Source organism: Protopterus annectens, chromosome 6.part0 (assembly GCF_019279795.1).
Source record: "Protopterus annectens isolate FY-2018-M chromosome 6.part0, PAN1.0, whole genome shotgun sequence".
In the NCBI taxonomy this organism is placed as follows: domain Eukaryota; kingdom Metazoa; phylum Chordata; order Ceratodontiformes; family Protopteridae; genus Protopterus; species Protopterus annectens.
The window spans coordinates 771,469,279-771,488,803 of NC_056737.1; the positions used below are offsets into that span (position 1 = coordinate 771,469,279).

Below are 19,525 nucleotides of genomic sequence, written 5' to 3' on the forward strand. Positions count from 1 at the left end.
TGTTCTAAAAGATCACTGTTGCAGTAGCTCTTCCCTCCATTCATCCCCCTTATTCTAGGATTAGTGGATTGCCAGGGTATGGACGAACATACTTCTGTGTATATTTTTTCATATCTTTAATTTTCTTTCCTAATGTTTCTTTCAGGGCTCTAGCCTCTCTGTCTAAGGCAAGAAAGCTCTGTAGATTTTGGAACTGTAACTTCTATACTTAAGTACCTCCCCTTGAGCCACTTAGTAGATGGAATGTGCCTTAGTTTTGAAAGCTGGCCGATGGTCATATCTTGGCAAGATATAGCCCAAATAGCTTAAGCTAGTGCAGCAGTGATCTATTAGAATATCTACTGTTATGGTAAGTTTACTTACACAGCTGTTTTTTGAGAGGCTTTATTGCACAGATTTTTTATTTTAATTTATGCTTTTGTTATCAAAGATTTCATTTTAATTTGTACTGTGCATTTCCAGGGCACAAGTGATTTTTTAACAATTCTTTTTTTTGTACTGAAATCTCTATTGTAGGAGGTCTGTTAAAGCAGTGAAGTATACATTAACATAAGGAATTATTAAAAGAAAAAAATATATAGCACTTCTAGCATGTGGGTCTGCTGCCACAAATATACTTTATTCGTAGATAAAACTAAGAATATAAAGGATAATTGGAATCACAAAGATCTGTGTTAACAGCTTCTTTAACTTTATTTAATTAAAATAAAAAATGTTGTGTCATTTGAGGTAATGCTATTTCTTTCCTAATACATTTTCTTTGAATTCAGCGACTCTTCACATTAAAGTTAGTCTGTGGTAATGAAGGCACAAAAGTGGTATTACAGGGAAATAAAATCTCTTCTTAAGCATATGGCTTTCCTTTCTGATTGGCTGGTAGTTTTTCATTCTTGCCTTATGTTGTGTTTATTGTTTATGATCTGTTTAGTTTGCATAGAGTAAATAAATTATGTTGCATGGTGCCCGTTGGAGTTGCTCTGACATCTTTTGCTACATTTCGTTTAGGCTGAAGGGCCTGTAAATGCCAACTGCTTCACCAACACAGCTCAGCTTGCAAAACCTTCCCTCCTTCAGTCTGTGGAAGCCCCTAAGTCAATGTTCTTTGATGCTGAAAGGATTCTGCGAGAAGTAAAAAACAACAAGAAAGTCCTTGAAGAAAATCTGGAAGCAATTATTAGAGCAAAAGATGGAAATGCTATGTATACACTTATCAGTGCCCTGTCTGCCAACAGGTGAGAAGCTGCACAAGAGAAAATAATTTCATTAAAATTAAAGTATTCTAGCAGTTGAATTTCAGTACCAGTTATCATGGAAATAACTGTAACAATATTTTGGCTGTACTGCTCATTGTTATACTTTCTTTATTATTCAAGGGATGCAGCTTTAAACATTAAAGTGTTTTTGAAGAACAGGACTTCTTATTTCTATAAATGAATTGAAGAGCAGCACCTTTTTTAGTCTCTGCATAAGAACAGTATCTGTGATTTGAATTTGACTTATGCTGCATTCTGCCAAGAATGATACAGTGACTGATAACTTTATAAGCAGCATAGTTGTTTGAACTTGATTGCATTTTGCAAAAGCTTATAGACTGTTTTTCATTTACAGCTTCCCATTCAGCTGTCTTTGTTTTAATACTTAATTTGTACTTGAGGGCTGAGTATATATTTGATGTCAACTGCCACTATTTTAATGAAGGAGTACTTTTTGATGCACTCTTCTTACAGTATGGTATATTGTCCACATTAGATAAACCCTCATCCATACATTTCTAAATCCTCTTATTTGACTTTGTGATGAGGACCTCATAATTTGATGGCTTCCCTCTTGCAGTGGTCCTCATTGCCATTTCATATTTACTAATGCATAAAGTTCTTCAAGAGCATCATTACAAGCTTTCAGGAAAATACTGTGGCAGAAGCACAGCTCTTGCTTCCATGCTGAAGAGAATGTGTTGTTGTATTCCTATATGTCACCCCCCTGCTGATCCTTTATATTTGCAACCCCAAGAATTATCTTTACTTTGGTGTCCTTCTGTTCATCAGTCCTCATACAGGCATATTTACTTCTACAGCAGTAAGATACTGCTGTAGGAAGAACTTTTGTCTTTTAAGTCTACCCAAACATTGCACATATCACTATGTAGCTGCCTTCCCCCACCCACCACTGTTGTTCATCTATTTGAAATCGTCTTCATATGTTAACATCCCTTGCATTACTATATTCCATGGCTGTATGACCATGTTTTCGGTGAAACAGTATGTTTTTGATGTTAATTATTTTAACCCCCCTTTATGAACATATACTGTGCTGCTAGTGCTCCCTTTCGTTCTGCTCTAAATCTGCATATCTTCTTATTTCCTGATTATGTAGGGCATTCATTGTGTGTAGCATGTTTCTTCCTGTGTTCTCCCCTATCAGTATTTTTTGCATTATAAGCTTGTTCTTTCATGCCATATCTTTCACTTGGTTGTTCATTTTCTGATTTCCTGCTTAATACAGTCCTGGCTTACAGGTCAACTGGAGCCTATCCTAGAACTAAGTGGACACAAAGCATAGAAGCTCATCCTGAAGTCAGTGCCAACCCATAACAAGATGCTCATGTGTGTATGCACACACGCACACAACTATGGACAACTGAAAGGATCTTCAGTTCTCCTACAACACATCTTAGGGATATGGGAACACTCAGCAAAAACCCACATGGACACAGAGGGAACAGAAAAGGCATCCCACCTGAGAACAAAATCTTGTGAACCAGCAGCACCATACTCCATGTAATCCATTAGTTTTACCACCTTTATTGTTTAGTCATAACTAGTTTGAGGTTCCTTTGCCATTGAATGAGAGCCAGTCATGAGAACCATCACTTTTGACACCCATTGTTTTTTTGGGTGCCAAATGTTATATCTCATGATGCTTGGTAATGCAACAGAAATCAGGAAAAAGTCATGTTTTATGCATGTAAATGATCAAAGTACTTATTTTATTCCCATTACATTCCTCCTTTTGCTTTGAACAGACATAATATGTGGCCTTTAAGTGTATTATTTCTTGTAATACTTTTTATCGGAGCCGTACTTTTGATATAAACATCTTAAGATAATGCAGATTACCAATAGTAGATGCATCAACAAGTTAAATGTTTTCCTGCACTAGGTGATCACATGGAAATTTACCAGTGTGATATTCTATTTTATTATACATCAGTCACTATTTTCACTACTTTTCTTTCATCAAGAATCCTTTGAAGTCTTTTCTTGCTGCATTCTGTAATGCGGTAAATCAAGTACATGTCCACTCTTTTGTTAAATGGGTACTGTCTGACCTATGTAACTTTGGCCATTTAAATAAAGCTAGTCATTCTTATGTACAAACATGAGTGTAGGTGTCAGCCTCATAAAGTGCATTCGCATCCCCTATGGCCATTGTTAATATAACACCAATTTCAGAGTACGTTCTTCTCATCTCTGTTATCAGTTAATTATCCACTGTTTGTAGTAGTCAACAGTTATCACTGGATTGTGAAGATAGTTTGCACAAAGACTGCTGTTTTTATTTTATGGTGCAATGTTATATAGTCAGATTGCACAGTACATGTTTACTGTTTGCAATACATGGTTTTAACCAATGTGATACCCTTAAACTATTCTGCCAATAGCTAATCTGTTTCATTCTCCATTGTTGCTGAAATTCTAAATATTGTTGATTATCAACTGAGTAATCAGCCATAATGTTGCATTAGTATGTTACATTAATCTATTATTTTTTGGTCCATTTCTGGATCATGGTTCACTAGGATTAAAAAAAAGGGTACTTTTCCGTTAAACCCCTACCACTTTGCTCTGCTGTGTTTTTCCGGTATTTCATTAACACTGGCTTCTTTTGAAAGACACACGAGCTGTTGGGACGATGAACAAGTTGGGTTTTACAGAAATTGAGAGACAACTCAAAAGAGACAAAAGGGATGCTCGCCGACAGCTGAAGTTACTTCTGCTAGGTGACTGATTGGCAAGTGTGCATAGTACTGCATATAAAATACTACAGCTTAGTATGTTGTTCACGTATGTATATTACTCCAGGTACTTGAAAGAAATGAATCGCTTCGCAAACTACAGTTGTGCATTTTATCTGGTGAGGGTCTTGAATAAGGAAGGGGGTGTGGTGTTAATCTGCAGTATGTTGGTAAAGTAAACTGGAATGATTCTTTAGTATCTGACAGTACATCATTCTTTCCTGCAGTTTATCTTTAAACTAAACATGACAAACTGTTTTAACAACCGATAATGTATAAAGAAAGTGAGGTAGGTAAAGTTCTTTTTATATTCTGTTTACACCATGATTTCCTTTTTTCGGCCCTCTATTGATTGTGAGTCCCTCTTTACTGTCATGGATTAGCACCTGTCCCGAAACATGGCCTGGACACCTGAATCTGTGTCGAGATGTCGTACCCCCCTCCCCTTCCGTCCTCTGTCACCTGTTCTTTTCTCAAGTGAAAGAAAGGACATGTTTTTTCAGTTAAATATTTTGGACAAACCACACTTTGTTTTAGTAGCCCTTTCAATTGTAGTTGTGGAACCATATTTAGGTGATGGTTATGTCGGTGGACTTCTCAAATAGTCTAAGTACTTAAAGCACATGTGTCAATACAGCTGAATAGCAAATCAGTGCTTATATTTGCTGTTGGTCCTTTACCTGTGTAAAATAAGTTTTTTACAGGTTTTCCCCACCTGACAGTTCAAGTATTGTTCATTTTATGCCAAATAAAGTGACATTGTCTAGAACGACTGCTTCAGTTTTCTGTCTTGTCACCTGGTTAGCTTTGAGTTTGTGTGCTGCTTCAATTGTGTTGAAATACCGGCAAAACACAGCAGCGCTAAGTGATAAGGGTTTAACAGAAAAGTACCAAAAAAAGATTTAATTAACTTTCACGAGTGGACTGATTATAATACAGTGTTGCATAAGGCCACACATTAGTTTCTCTTTACCTATAGCTTCTAGAATTATTCCAAAGTTGTCATATCTGTATCTTTGCAGAGTTAATTACCTAAGTGGCCAGATTATCCTCAGATGTTATCATAGGCGGTTACTAGGCTTGTAGTCCAGAGGACTATTGAAGAGCACTGTCTGGTTAAGTGACTTGCTCAAGGTCACATGTAGGCAAATGAGGGCTAAGGGAATCAAACCCTGTACCATAGAAACTACAGCTCACATCATTATCCCTTTGTGCTAAGAGAGAGTCTGATGGTTGTCAAGTAACAGTAGAAAAGAATGTATTAAATTTGGTTACATTCACACCAGGTATGCAGATTTTACTTTTTCTCTTGGGATTGAACATTTAATGAATAAAATCGTAAGTGTATTTTGCTCTTGTAACTTAATAACTAAAACCATTATTTATTTGTCTATGAAAGTGATGCTTTCCAGCATTTGAAATATCGGTAGAGGGAAAAAAAGAAAAAGGGATATCAGTACCAGGAATGGAGATCTGGTATTAGGAAGTTGAAACATGCAGCTGTTATTACATCTGAACCTAAAAGCACAGTGGAACTATAGTTTATAAATGGATATTAGAATTTGCTGTTCAAAATAAATTTGCTAGAAATGTCAAACTGTTTCAGAGCTATAACCTTGAGTTGGTCTGCTAGTTGACCAGCATGGTCATCAGAATGTGCCAGGCTGCCTGGTTGCATTATACTCTATTATATTATCTTTTCGATCTGTCCTTTGTGCCTAGTACTTTTTTTTTTGTTCTAATTCACAGCCAGTATGATTTGCCTACTGTGTTCTTAGTTTTGATTTTATCATAACTGACTGGTGAAAGAGTTTTCACATTTATTACTTATTTTGATCATTTGAAAATAATCTCTGGTGTGAAAGCATCTAGACTTGAAATTTAGCTGTATTGATGTAAGGTCACAATACCACAGAGAGTGACACCTTTTTTTCCTTTGTTTTAAATGATCACACCACACTTTTTTTCAAAGTGGGAGCAACCCTGGACTGAGAGTAATAAAGGAAGTGTGTTGTAATTGCATGAGATTCACATGAAAGTATGCATGTTCAGATCATGTGTGTGCTCTGGTAAACAGTGTCACGCAATCAGGCTGTGAGCATTTCTCTGTTAAAAAGTGCTGGCTTTTGTGGTATTTTAGTGGAACCCATTCAACCACATCATCTGTGTGAAATGTACTCTGCTAAATGGCCTCCAGCATGCATGATTGACTAATGCTAGAAGACTACTTAGAATGTGCAGTGGTGTATGAGCAGTTATTTATTTAAAACTATAACAATGGTGATAAGTGACACCTGTTGTTGTAATATAACACCACTTCACTCCAGACACCTCACCCATTTAGTTTACAGCCTCGCCGTGCATTGAAGTCACCATCTACCACTGATCAAACAGTGCAGAGAGAACAGTGGATATTGTATGTGATTTGACTAATGCTGAACTTAGAACATTTACTCAAGACAGGTTTGGTAATGAAAGGTAGAAGCACAGTGAGCCAAAGTATATGAATACAGAATACAATATATACGGTGTAGCAGACATTTTTAAAGGTAAAATTAACTTAAAGCAATATATATATATATACATATATATATATATATATATATATGTGTGTGTGGGTGTATATATACATACTGTATGTATATATATATATATATATATATATATATATATATATATATATATACTGTATATATTTGCAATGTTAAAGAAAGTAAGAAAAAATAGTTTTCAGTGATAGCTGAAGATAGTTGGATACAGCAGAATTCATAAAAAAAAAGATGTACATTCAAACAGTGCATTGTGCTCAGTTAGGAAGAATTATACTGCTTGGCTTTAATATGGTTTAGAGACACGCATAATTGGCATGTCTATGAATACCATTAAAGCCCTACTGTGAATCTGTATGAATCACCTGAAATGTAGTTTGACTAAGTATGGGTAAATATTCCATTTACCAAATTACAACTGGATAGCACCAAGCTGCAGTGCCAGATTACACCCAGCCAGGTAGAGTGCTTTTGCTTTTGAATAAAGGGGTGCAACACAGTTATTAGTGTGTTCAACCTTTGTGGAAGTTGTGTAGTGTGAGTGCCTTTCAATCTCTGTATTATGCAACTTCACTAGTAATGGAAGGCATCTGTGACGAGCAGAAGCAGAGAGATAACTTATAGTTTTCACAGAAAATTTCACTTGCATGCTTTCGTGTCACTGCGTAGCTCTGCATCAAGGCTTTACTTGATGAGCATTTGAGCATTTTTCATTTCCATGCTATACAGATGTTGCCATGTACCTACCACCCCACGACATCAAGAATAGTAGTTAATGGTGAATGAAACTAGCAGTAACTGTATGAAGGAATAAAAATAAGAGAAGAATTTGGAGGGGAAGTTGGCTATACATGATCTGATAGGAAAGTTAATAAAATATTAAAAAAGGACTTGAACAGTGAACAGTGGTATATAGCAGAGATGAGATGATGTTTGTAAAATATTCAGTTACTTTTAAAAGGCAGTTTCTTGATTACCAAGAAAGATGGTTAATTGTTCTGATCTGATGTTGTCCTTTTCATTCTTCCTCACTGATGGGTCTCAGTTCTGACTTGGACACATTTCCAAGACTGTGGATCCTAGTCTCGAGTTCCTCCTTCTTCCCATATTGCACTACACTGTCCCTAACTCCCCAGATCTTGTTTGCTGCCATCGTGGTGAGATGGAGGAATCTGAATCTCGAGCTGTAAGAAGTTTTCTTTATCTAAATTTAGCTAACTTTCTTGAACCAATCCTGTGATCTGTTTCTTCTTTCTTCTTCCTTCCTCAGTAGTCTCATTTCTGGTGTTTAAACTTCTAGTGCATCTTTGTCCCTCCCATTGTTGTTTCTCAGCTGGCAGTATCTTATCTTTGTTTTCACTGCCTTTGGTGTAGTACTGAATTTTACAGTTGTAAGGAGTATGAACCATGATTTCAACTGCCCAGATTTACACATTATGCCCTGTTTTGTTAGTCCATTACTCCACTGGCTTAAAATTACACTGACATCAGAAGATATATGGCAGACTTGTTCTTCTGACCTCTTATCCTTCAGGAAACTCATAGGTTCATAGGTTAGTACTAGGCTAACTACCCTTGTGAGCCATTTTAAGCCCAGCCAATTATCACCTGTGAGATTCAAACCCTGTACCTTGTGTTTGCAAAGCAAACACCTTAACCATTAGGCCACCCTCCCAACTCTGCTAACGCAATACCTGTTACTCTAGTTGGTAAGATTTCTTGTGGTTACGGCTTGCAAGGTATGTAATGAACTGCTGTTTGCTTGATAAGGACTGGTGGTCCTGAATCACTGTAGGTCGCTTGCTTACTAACAAGTAATTTGTTTAGAAAGAGATTTTTTTTCTCATTTATATTTTCCTGTATGTGATCTGTTTGCTATGGCACAGAGAAGCATGTATCAGCGCACATCATGTCTTCTGGGACTAGTCTCTAATTCCTTTCTGGACTCACCCCCCACTTTAAAAAAAGGAAAAGAAAGAAAGGAGGGAAACAGAGCAGTAATACGAGGATCTTGAATCCGATTCCTTGGATCCAAAGTTCCTAAGGCCTCTATTTCAGATCATCAACTCTCGGGTCTGGCAAGTACGGTTTCTGTAATGCTTTTCCCGCTGGTCTATTAGTCTTTAATGGATCTTGGGCCTTCGGATCCAAATTACTAAAGCTTTATTCTGGAGAAACAGGATTTCAGATCAGCCTCCTTAGATCAGAGGCATCTAGAGATTCCTTGAGATCCTGGCTTCTTTCTTTGGGTCTGATCTGTTCGGCTGTTTTTCGGATCCTGTACTAGATTCTGACAGATAGTGGTTTGCCTGGAGAAGACTGAGTGGTTATCAGATCCAACACTTTTTTTGATCTGGAGCTTCTGGACCCTTGTGGCTCTCTTCAGATCCGAGGCACTCCTCTGATCCAATGGAATCGCTGTTTGTTTCTTCCTGTGGGTTTTTCCTCAGACTTGTAGCTTCGGGTCTTTGCTCTGGACTTCTTTTTTTTTCACGGATACCTCTTAATTCACAGAATCTATAGATCCTCGCCTCAAATACTTGGTTTGTTCCTTATAAAATCTGTCTTTTTTCTAGCACATCACATAGACATTTAGTCACTAAATAATGAAATATATTTGAGTTTCAGACTTCATGTCCTTCAGAAAATGCATGCTAACACAAATCCTGTTATTCTAGCTTTCTAAGTTTATAACAGCAATATTTAAAGTCTGTCCCTTTTTCCCTTTTAGGCTTGTCCAGATTTATTGCATTAGCAGGTTGACAGGTATGTTCTGTCTCCCTGCACTGGTGTATTCTGGTTCCCTTGGATGAGGTTGGGACTAGGACATGGAGTCCTTGAGTTTGGTCCGGCTCCAGTCTTCCTGGATCTGTGCCACACCTACAGGAACCTCCATCATGGTGTTCGCCTTGGTCTTCTGGGGGCTAGAGTTTGGGAACAAACCCTGTCCTCCTTTCTTGGAGGCTTTGGCTTGGAAGGTGGTGGGGAGAGAGACATTCTTTTCCCTGGTTTGTCACCCCTTTTGTTTTAATGATAAGGACTTACTTTGTACTGTGATGGCCATTCATATTAGTTTTGGTAGGACCGGATGTTCTGACTCCTCCATGAGGTCTCTTGGAAAGAAGGATTCTCTAAACATTTTCTCTGATAGCGTCTCCTCTGTTGACCCCCTATGGAGTGTGGGAGTTCCAGTGAATTTGGCAGTTGTGGCTGATGTCACTAAGTCAGAGCTAGTGATCAAGTCCCTCCATCCATCCCCCCATAGTAAGTCCAAAACAATGGAAAGAAGTTGTGAGATGGAACTTTAATTCTTTTCCAAATCCATGTCCACAGAGGATCTCAGAAAGGTTTCCTGGCATCTGTTCTTTTACTACCTATTTCTTACATCCTGATGAAACTGATCTCTTATGCACACTAAGCAACTTCCTAACTCGCTGTTTGACTCAATCTCTACGGAGGACCCCAAGAAGGTCTCTTCTTAACCATCTACTCTGTCATCCATTCCCAGTCCTTTAAAGACACTGATACCCCATACAGTGGATGATGCTTTTCAACCAACTGGCCCTGGCTCAACCATTATCAGATATGCTTGCATGATGCTATGCTTCTTTGAGTAACTCCTTAAGGCATCATTTTTTTATGCTGCCTTTGATGGCTCCTCTTGGTTCAGGACATCAGCGAAACATGCTCTCACCTTCAGCTACCAAACAGGTGGACAAGACCCTGTCAACTGCCAAAATCAAAACTCCCCCCCCCCCCCCTTGAAGTACATCTCCAGGAAACACTGAAGTGGTAACAAACTGTGTGTACATTCCTCTCAGTTATCCAGTTTTTTGCATATTCTGGGCTTACCTTTTTCATGTATGGATTGGTTCCCCCTGGATGGCAATGAATAAGTGAGCCCCTTCTCCTTAAATTTGGTTGGGCCTTGGTATTTCTGCATACATTCCACCCCCATGGGATTATTCTCAGCAGAGCCCTCTTCCCTTACTGACTGGAATTCTGGATCTGGCCTTCATTCCTTCCTGGAGGTGGCAGATGGTGGAGACTAAGGGAGATCCCTTTCCCCTTGGTTGATCACCCTTCTGCTTTGGGGACAAGGTCTTGCCTTATTTTGGATTGACCATCCTCCAGCATGGTGTTTTTTTTCCCCAGGAGGAACTTCCCTCTAGGAGTGCATATACTTGGAGCAAGTATTCTGACTCCTCCATGGGATTCCCCAAACAGACACTTTAGGGTTCTTCAGGATCCATGCAAGAACACTTCCTCCAAGGGCAGAGGAAGACTTCTATTACAGGCATCCCCTCAGAGGCAGATGGTGTCCGCATAACAGTGGCTCCAAATACTCCTTCTTTTATAGGCCCTATCAACGTCACCCAGCTGGCCACCTCTCCAGGCTTCTGTGGTCATGTTTACTTCCACTTGGATGCCTACACGAATATTACAAAAATGCCTGGGGTGCCCAATATAAGAGATTACTACACTCCCTTTTCCTTCTATCTTCTGTATCAAAACAAGCAAAAAAAAAGACTGGGGACCTGAGACCAATCCTAAATCTAAGTAATCTCAGTTACTACGTAAGGTGTGTAAGTTCCGGATGTGTTACGATTTGGTCCATCCTGCTTCTTCTGCAAAAGGTCGATTGATTGCACTCCATATGGCTCCAGGATGCATGACATCACTTTAAGATAGATGGGCATTCCAGGAATCATCCACATTTTCGACTGGGAGCCAGTCACTACAATACAGTTTACTGCCCCTTATTCTCACCTCAGCTCCTAGGGGGCTCATCTAAAGCTATACAGTTGTAGCAGTTCAAATACGACTAGAAAAATTCCAACTGTTCATGTTCCAGTGGTTGGCCTCTCACTACCCCAGCCATACATCATTTTCTATAAACTAGGGTTTCCTGGGCTTTATGGAAAATGTAGTCAATTTGAAACCGACTCCTGTACAAAATCAGACTTTTTCATAAGAACTCTATTCTGCAGTACCACTCGGGTGTTTCCACACTGAGATACCAGGTGTAAGATTTACTGTTTTGTATGTCCCATTCAGTGCAATTGCCATTGTTAGACACTGAGTCAATGTCAGTTGCCATTATTCTAGCTGTTCTAGCCAGATTTTTCAAGCGAATCCTGCAATGGATTTTGATTCTTCAGTGGTCTATTCTTTAACAGCCTTATCTTTCCTGTATAACACACCCAAATTCGCAAACACCTATTCATTGGTGGATCCGTTCTAAGGACATGTTTTTGAGGTGAACCATTCTCTTTCCTCCCCTATTAGCCACAGTGAACATGGGTACTCCCCAATGTTAGTGGGGGCACATATTTAGTGAGGGATGGTCCAAACCACGTGGTACCCCCTTGGAGACCAAATGGCTTGTCATTGTCCCAGAGACGAGAGCGGTTCTTCTAACATTGCAAGTCTTCCAGGAAGTACACACACACCGCTATGATCCCCCTCTGGGGGAATCCTTGAGGGATGCTATGGTTCACAGTTGGCCCCCCAGTCTCCTGTAGGCCTACCTCCCCTCTACCCTTGATCCCAAAATTTCTGCAGAAAGACACCAGGCTGAATGGCTCTGTTATCATTGCCTCCTTCTGGACTCATCAGGTATGGTTCTCTTTTGCTCTGGTCTCATCTGAAATATCCTCCATGGATTCTGGAGCTCAATCGGGATCTCCTATCTTACTCCTTGGAGATCAAGCTTCCCAATCTCCACACCCTCCAGCCAACTGCCTGGTTTATCCTATTCCAGTGGTAGTGCTACAGTGGAATTCTACCAAAAAAAGAAAGAAAGAAAGAAAGAAAAGGAATTTTTCATATGGTCTCCCAAAAAGAACATTGTTCCCTTCAATTAGTAGCTATATGAAGTATGCATTCTGGGAAAGAATTCCTTTCCTTGATGGCTTCCAGATTATGTAAGCTTTTTGTGAAGGAATCTTTCTGCTTATACCTCCCATAAAAAGACCTGTTTCTTTTTTGTGGAATCTCATGGTTATTCTTCAGAAACTGACTAAGAAACCCTTTGAACCTGCAAGCCATTGTGATACAAAATTTATTTCATGTGAAACAGTCTTTTGGTAGCAAGTACATCAGGAAACGAATTTCAGAGCTTCTGGCCTTGTATGCCAAGCTTCCTTACATTATTTTTCATAAAGACAGAGGGGAGATCTTGCAGTAAGCAGAGATTTTGCTTCAGTAGCTTGAGAATGTCCTTCCAGACCGATCCCTTCTTTATGCCCAAAGTACCCACAGTAATGACATTAATCAGTACATACAATTGCCACTTTCTTTCCCAACCTTTTCTAATAAGGGTGAATATATCTTACACCTTCTTGATGTTCATTGGCAATTATGTTTCTATCCTCACAAGACCTACAGTACAGAAAGTCTGACCAGATGTTTGTGTCTTTTTTTTACTAATCACTTAGGTCAAGCAGTCTCTAAATTTACCCTGGTCAAATGGATTACTTGCTGCATTTTGTTGATTTCTTCCAAAAATGGTTGGGAATTGCCTCATTCTTCTAGAGCCTGTCCTACCAGATCTATGGCTATCTCATCTGCTTTTTCTTCCATAACTTCTGTAGATGATATATGTGCTGCAACCACTTGGTCATAGACTCAAACCTTTGTGACGCATTGCATTTTCGACATTGCTTCTAGAAGCAGGGTTTCCTTTGATTTGACAATGATCTGGCATATCCTTCATAGCTGGGGACTCTGACCCATCGGTGAGGAAGAATGAAAAGGACATTATCAGATTTAGGAGTTATGTACTTAACATAACTTGGCATCTGTGTTGTCCATTTTCATTCTTCCTCACCTTCCCTCCTAGCCATCCCCTGGCCTTGTAATTTTAAAAGGATATTGAATGATATACAGTCTTTCATGTTTCTGGTTTATCTGTCTCGTCATTTACAATCAGTATACAGTAGGCAGCAAACTCGATCTGAGGAGTTAGGGACAGTATAGTGCATTATGAGAAGAGGGAGGAGCTCGAGACTGAGATACAAAGTCTTGGAAATGTGGCTGAGTCGGATCAGAGGTCGGATCCGAGACCCATCAGTGAGGAAGAATGAAAATGGACAACACAGATGCCAAGTTATGCAGAACTCCTAATTTTTTTTCTATATAGTTAACCAGCTATATACTTGTTTTTGCATTTACAGTGCTGCGTGTATGTCTGTGTTAGTTTATCTTCTTCTGCTTGTTATATACCTAGTTTTTTATTTGTGTATATGCTTTCATTGAATAGTTTGCACTAGCTTATATTTCATAAGACAGTTGCAAGTAAAATGTTGAAAAAAAATGCTACTAGCGCTGTGTTCAACTCACATTTCAATGTCAGAGTTGTAACACACTGACTGCTTGGTTATTGGTTTTGCCCAGTATATAACAATGTGCTACGGACAAATCAAAATGATTCCTCAGTGTATCTTTGCCTTGTAAAATCTTGAATCCCACTCTTTATGTAGCTAAAAAGTCATTGTTTGACACTTATAGTACATAAGGAGTGAAACGATATACACTATTATTAGTCTGTTAAGAGCTGTATTTTAAAATGTACTGTGACATGGCACAGAATCAGAAGTACCCAAGGATAAATTGCTTACAAGTACAGGTGCTGAGACTATAATTTCGTGGAAGATTAAAACCAAGAGCTTACACTGAACAATTATGTTTATTGATATGACAAGTGAGAAGGTGTTGCATGTATGCAGGTATTGACAAACCATGGCAGGAATTCTGTGTAGGTCACAGGGGAAATCTTGCAGTAAGCAGAGATTTTGCTTCAGTAGTTTAAGGGATTAGTAGATGCTGGATTTTCATTAGTGCATTAGCCTTTAGATGCTGTATAGTGTCAGGCTTAGTTTTTCAGGTTTGATGGTTTGTGATTGGATTCATGACAGGCCTGTACTCAACTAAAGTTAAACTAGAGTGATTCTGTCAGTGATACATTTAAATGGGTTTCAGACTGAATTGCTTGCTTGCATGCTGTTTGTTTAGGAGGAATTTCCTTAAGTTGCATAATGCAAAGCTTGTTGACTTTATCTTTATCTTAATAAACCAAATATTTATGTCTTTTGTGATATTAAGAGTATTTTGTTGATTTTAGATTGTATATGAGAGTGGTATAGTTTAAGGATGTAATTGTATGAGTAATGCCTGTCCCTTCACCTGTTTTTTATTGTTTGCTGTTTTGTGTTTCATCTAATTAGAAGACATTTAGATTATTGTCTGTATAATCTTCCAGAGCTTAATTTTCAAAGAAGGAGGCAAGACTTGTATCACTGACTTATATCAGGTATATTTTTTAAGGTTTCAAAAGCCATACATACCTTGGTGCATCCCTGGTTTCTTGTTTATAGCAGCTGGCCCCCAAAACTGGAATCCTTGTTTTGGTCTATCTCTTTTCAGTCATGTTTTTCTATATGCTTTTTTCCTCTCTAGTTGCCTACCACCAGTCTTGAATACATTAATTCCTTAGGGCTGAGAAGTTCCCCGCAAATCCCCTATAGTGACAGCCATCCAGAGTGGCCATCATTCAGACAGACATTGGGATATTTGGTGCTCTGGCTAGCATCCTGGCAATGAGAATTTATTTTTGTGTGTAACCTAGCTCTTCCCCTTAGGTGATGAAGTAGGCACCTACACCACAGCAGGGACCACTTGTGCCCATGTATCACTTCACACATGCTTCTTTGCACAGCCAACAAGGGGTACTATCCCCAGCTTGGGTGGTTATGCTCACATCATCACTGCACTGGCATCCTCTCTCATGACACTGCCCCTACCCTCCAACAGTGATCATGTTGGAAATGGTGGCCTAGGAAGGCCAAGATACCCCCCCCCCCCAGGCTGGGCATGTCCATCATCCCAGCCTGCACCTTAAGGCCACTAATTGCCATCTCTCTCAACCTGGAAACATCAAAAATCTGTACAAAGGCCCATGTAAAGTAGATACAAATCTGTACACTGATTAACATAAAATTTACACACACCATTATGTAACCCTGCCCACACCAATGGAATTGTGGGATACCAACTTTCAAATGCAAACTTAAGAACAGACAACCAAAATATGGCCTCAGATCCTGTAGTAAATGGTAACCATTTTTTTAATGTGTAGCAATGATGTTCATTGGAAAGGGAGAAGACGATGAACCTTAGGATTTTATTCTTGGTAACTTGCAGTATGTGGGTTTTGTGGTAAAAGTAGGACATTTAATGGAAGGCAATATTCTAATCTTAAAAAAAAGAATATTATAGTTTTCTAGGACTTCCAAAAGTCATTCTCCATGGCCCACTGATCAATGACATAGCTAGAATTTGTGCCGCCTGGGGCTGTTTTTGAGTTTGCTGCCCTTCCCACCTCACACAACATGGTCAAATGGGCCCCCCCACAACCATTCCAGTGTCCCATTACTTGGCTATTTTGCCCCATTTACCATAAATACTGTAATGTGCATAGTGCTTTAGTTTTACAATTATTATTTGGATTTCATTTAAAGCTTTTATTTTACATTTTATAGCACAAACACTAATAGACATCTGCTAAACAAAGCAGTACAGTCTCACAATGAAAATAGACAGCATTAAAACTTCTCTGCCCTTGAAAGTAAACTCACATTCATTGAAACCCCCATTCAAAGAAAATGCATCTGGCCAGTGGCAGGTAAAGATTACCTTTGGGCTGTTTTCAAATCATAGGTCCCTTGCAGACAAAACATATATGTGTTCTTTGATACACCTTCCTGATTGTATTAAATTATATTTCTTGTATAATACAGCACACTAGTTAGAGCATGTTTTAAATTTATTGTTTTGAACATTTTTCTAGTAAGCAATGAAACAAAATGCATGAACCAGTAATGACAAAACTGCTCAATTCAAAACATTTCCATCGTAAAAGTCTACTTGAACTTCTACAGTCCACCAATATCAGTAAATATGCACAATATATGCAGAAGTAAAAGTAATCTAAATAATTCCACATTAAAGACATTGGTAACTAATGAAGAGGTTGCTGCTAGCAAACAACTTTAAATTTCATTGTTTCATCTACAAATAAAGTGCCTGTTGCCCTTGAGGAATAAACTGCCTGTTAGATTAAAAAAATGATAAGCTAGTAATATTGGAATAGGGAATGGATGACAAACTGATAACAGGTTCATAGTTACTAGGTATCTCTGCCAAAGAGTACATTCTTAGGGCAACGGCATCCAGCCCCTTTAAAAGTACAACACAGTACAGTATCAGCAATCCATCTACACACTGCAGGAGTTAGAACCCACTGCCATCTGTATTAAAAGCAAGTATTCTACCTGTTGTGCTACTAAACGCAAAAAGACTTGGCATAAGCAGCACTAAACTTCTCTCCCAATGAAGAACTATGCACAAGAAATCTAGAAAAAGCCAAAATTTATTGGGGGGCAAAACCAGGGATACATTTAAACATTGCTGGTATAATCTTAGAAATGTTGCTAGAATAAAATGATTTGTGCTACCATGCGTTTCCTGAAAGATAGGAAGACTGAAACTTAAATGGCTCTCATTTAGTGAATTCATTTCTCACTAATTTGCTAGAAAGCCACAAATTTTAAGAGGAACAGACCAAAGAGCCAATCATGAACACAAGTGGTGGTGTGGGTAGGGAATTCAGGCTCTTGCTTCTTGTACCTAAGGTACAGGGTTTGAGCCTGAGTAACACTAACCACCAGGTAACTAATATACTGGGGCATTTTACACACACACACACACACACACACACACACACACACACACACACACACACACACACACACACACTTTCTCTAAATGCAGCAGGCAGTGCAGTACACATATACACACACACACACACACACACACACACACACACACACACACACACACACACACACACACACACACACTCTCTCTCTCTCTCTAAATGAAGCAGTGCAATACAAACACACTCACTCTCTAAATGCACTACACACACTCACACACACACACACTCTTTAAATGTAGCAACTCAATACGCACACACACACACACACACACACACACACACACACACACTCACACACACACACACACACACACACACACACACACACACACACACACACACACACACACACACACACACACACACTGTGTAAATGCAGCAATGCAATACACCATGGTGGCCAGCAGATAACAAACACACCCCTAAATACAGCCAGCATTAAACTAAATGCAACAGCAATGGCTGAATTAGAATGGCGGCCAGCAGGTAAAACACACACACACCACTAAATACAGCCAGTATTAAACTAAATACAGCAGCAACGGTTACACTCTGTGTAAATGCAGCAATGCAATACACCATGGTGGCCAGCAGATAACAAACACACCCCTAAATACAGCCAGCATTAAACTAAATGCAACAGCAATGGCTGAATTAGAACGGAGGCCAGCAGGTAAAACACACACACACCACTAAATACAGCCAGTATTAAACTAAATACAGCAGCAACGGTTGAATTAGAACGACAGCCAGCAGGTCAGGTAACACACACACCTGAGATAAACTTAGAATGGCAGCCAGAAGGTAAAACACACACACACCCCTAAATGCAGCAGCAGCAATGGTTGAATTAGAATGGCAGCGGCCAGCAAATAAAACACACACACACCCCTAAATACACTGATAGATGAAATGCTATAAAAGTTCTTGGCCAGACTTTTGATAACAACAAACTTATTAATTGCATGCAACAAACTACGTACTTTTGCACACAGTTAAACTGTTCTTGGCCAGCAGATAAACTAAAGATAAAATAATACACAACAGTGGTTCTTATAAGCCAGTGGTTTTCTTACCTGGGGGCTGGGACATGTGGGTGGACTCTGCAAAATTTAAATTATGCCACCTGCCATCGCTCTTATATTCCCTATTTCCCTCAGAGTCCAGCAGGCAGTAGCTGATGTCATCATGCACGCCCCTGTAGGCTGGTGATGCTTGGTGACATCAGCCAAAAATTTAAAGAGGTAATATAAAAAAAAAGACAGAGAAATTCAGAAATTAAGGGGGCCACTCAGAAATTCTTGGTACCCCAATATTTTGCCCTCAAAACTGGTATATACCGAGGACTGCTGGGCTGCAGTCAGGGCTTTATTCTACTTCTCCACCAGTTCAGCTTTTTTTAATCATATATCCCTACTTAGCTCTCAAAAAAATATAGGTAAATAGGTCATTCCATGAAAGGGACTTGCTTTTCAGAGGAATCTGCAGCATCACTCATACATCTTGGAAATTATTTTGTTCTGCTGGGATTATAAACAGTTTGCAGAATTGATGAGTATTGCAGTGATGTCTGCAAATAGATTCCATCACTGTGACAGTTGGATTTCTATTTTCTAAGTTAGTAATCTAAATTTGGTAACAGAGCTGAGGAAACAGAAATCTGTCTGGTTTAGGAGTGGACTGGAGCTGTCAGTGTACTGGGAAACCTTGATAAAATTCTGAGGCCTTCTGTAGAACCTAGCTTAGAATGTCTGTAAAGCTGATTATGTGCAGAGTTTCATAGCATGCACTATGTTGTCCATGTAGTGAAAAAAATATGTAGACCCCTGAAGGTGAATCCACAGAAGAGGTCCAGTACTTTCTCCTTTGGAGTTTGGAAGAGACACTACAGCTTACCTGATGTTTGCCAGGAAAGCAACAGGGCAAACATTACAGCTCTGTATATGCCATTCTTGTGAGTTTCTACTTATAGTACAGTGAGTTCTTGTTTTTTGATCTAGGGATGATTTTCAGGCTTTTGTCAATATTTTTAATTTCCTTAGAGTGATGATAATGGTACTGTTTTCTGTATGACTGCTCATTTTGGGACAGATCAGTAGATGTCTTTCCTTGTCATTTTTGCAGCATTCTTCACTCTTGGATTATCCTGTTAAGATAGCTGAACAACTGGCCAACATATCA

The 19,525-nt window shown here is 39.1% G+C and overlaps 1 protein-coding gene across 1 annotated transcript in view; it reads left to right on the plus strand.

Moving 5' to 3' along the window:
• Positions 1 to 19,525, plus strand: part of KIAA0586 (KIAA0586 ortholog) — a 4,394,667-nt gene that overhangs the window by 1,841,042 nt on the left and 2,534,100 nt on the right. Inside the window, exon 11 of the mRNA XM_044074450.1 lies at positions 1,006 to 1,232. Coding sequence (XP_043930385.1) covers positions 1,006 to 1,232 — 227 coding nt within the window. The remainder of the gene's footprint in view (positions 1 to 1,005; positions 1,233 to 19,525) is intronic.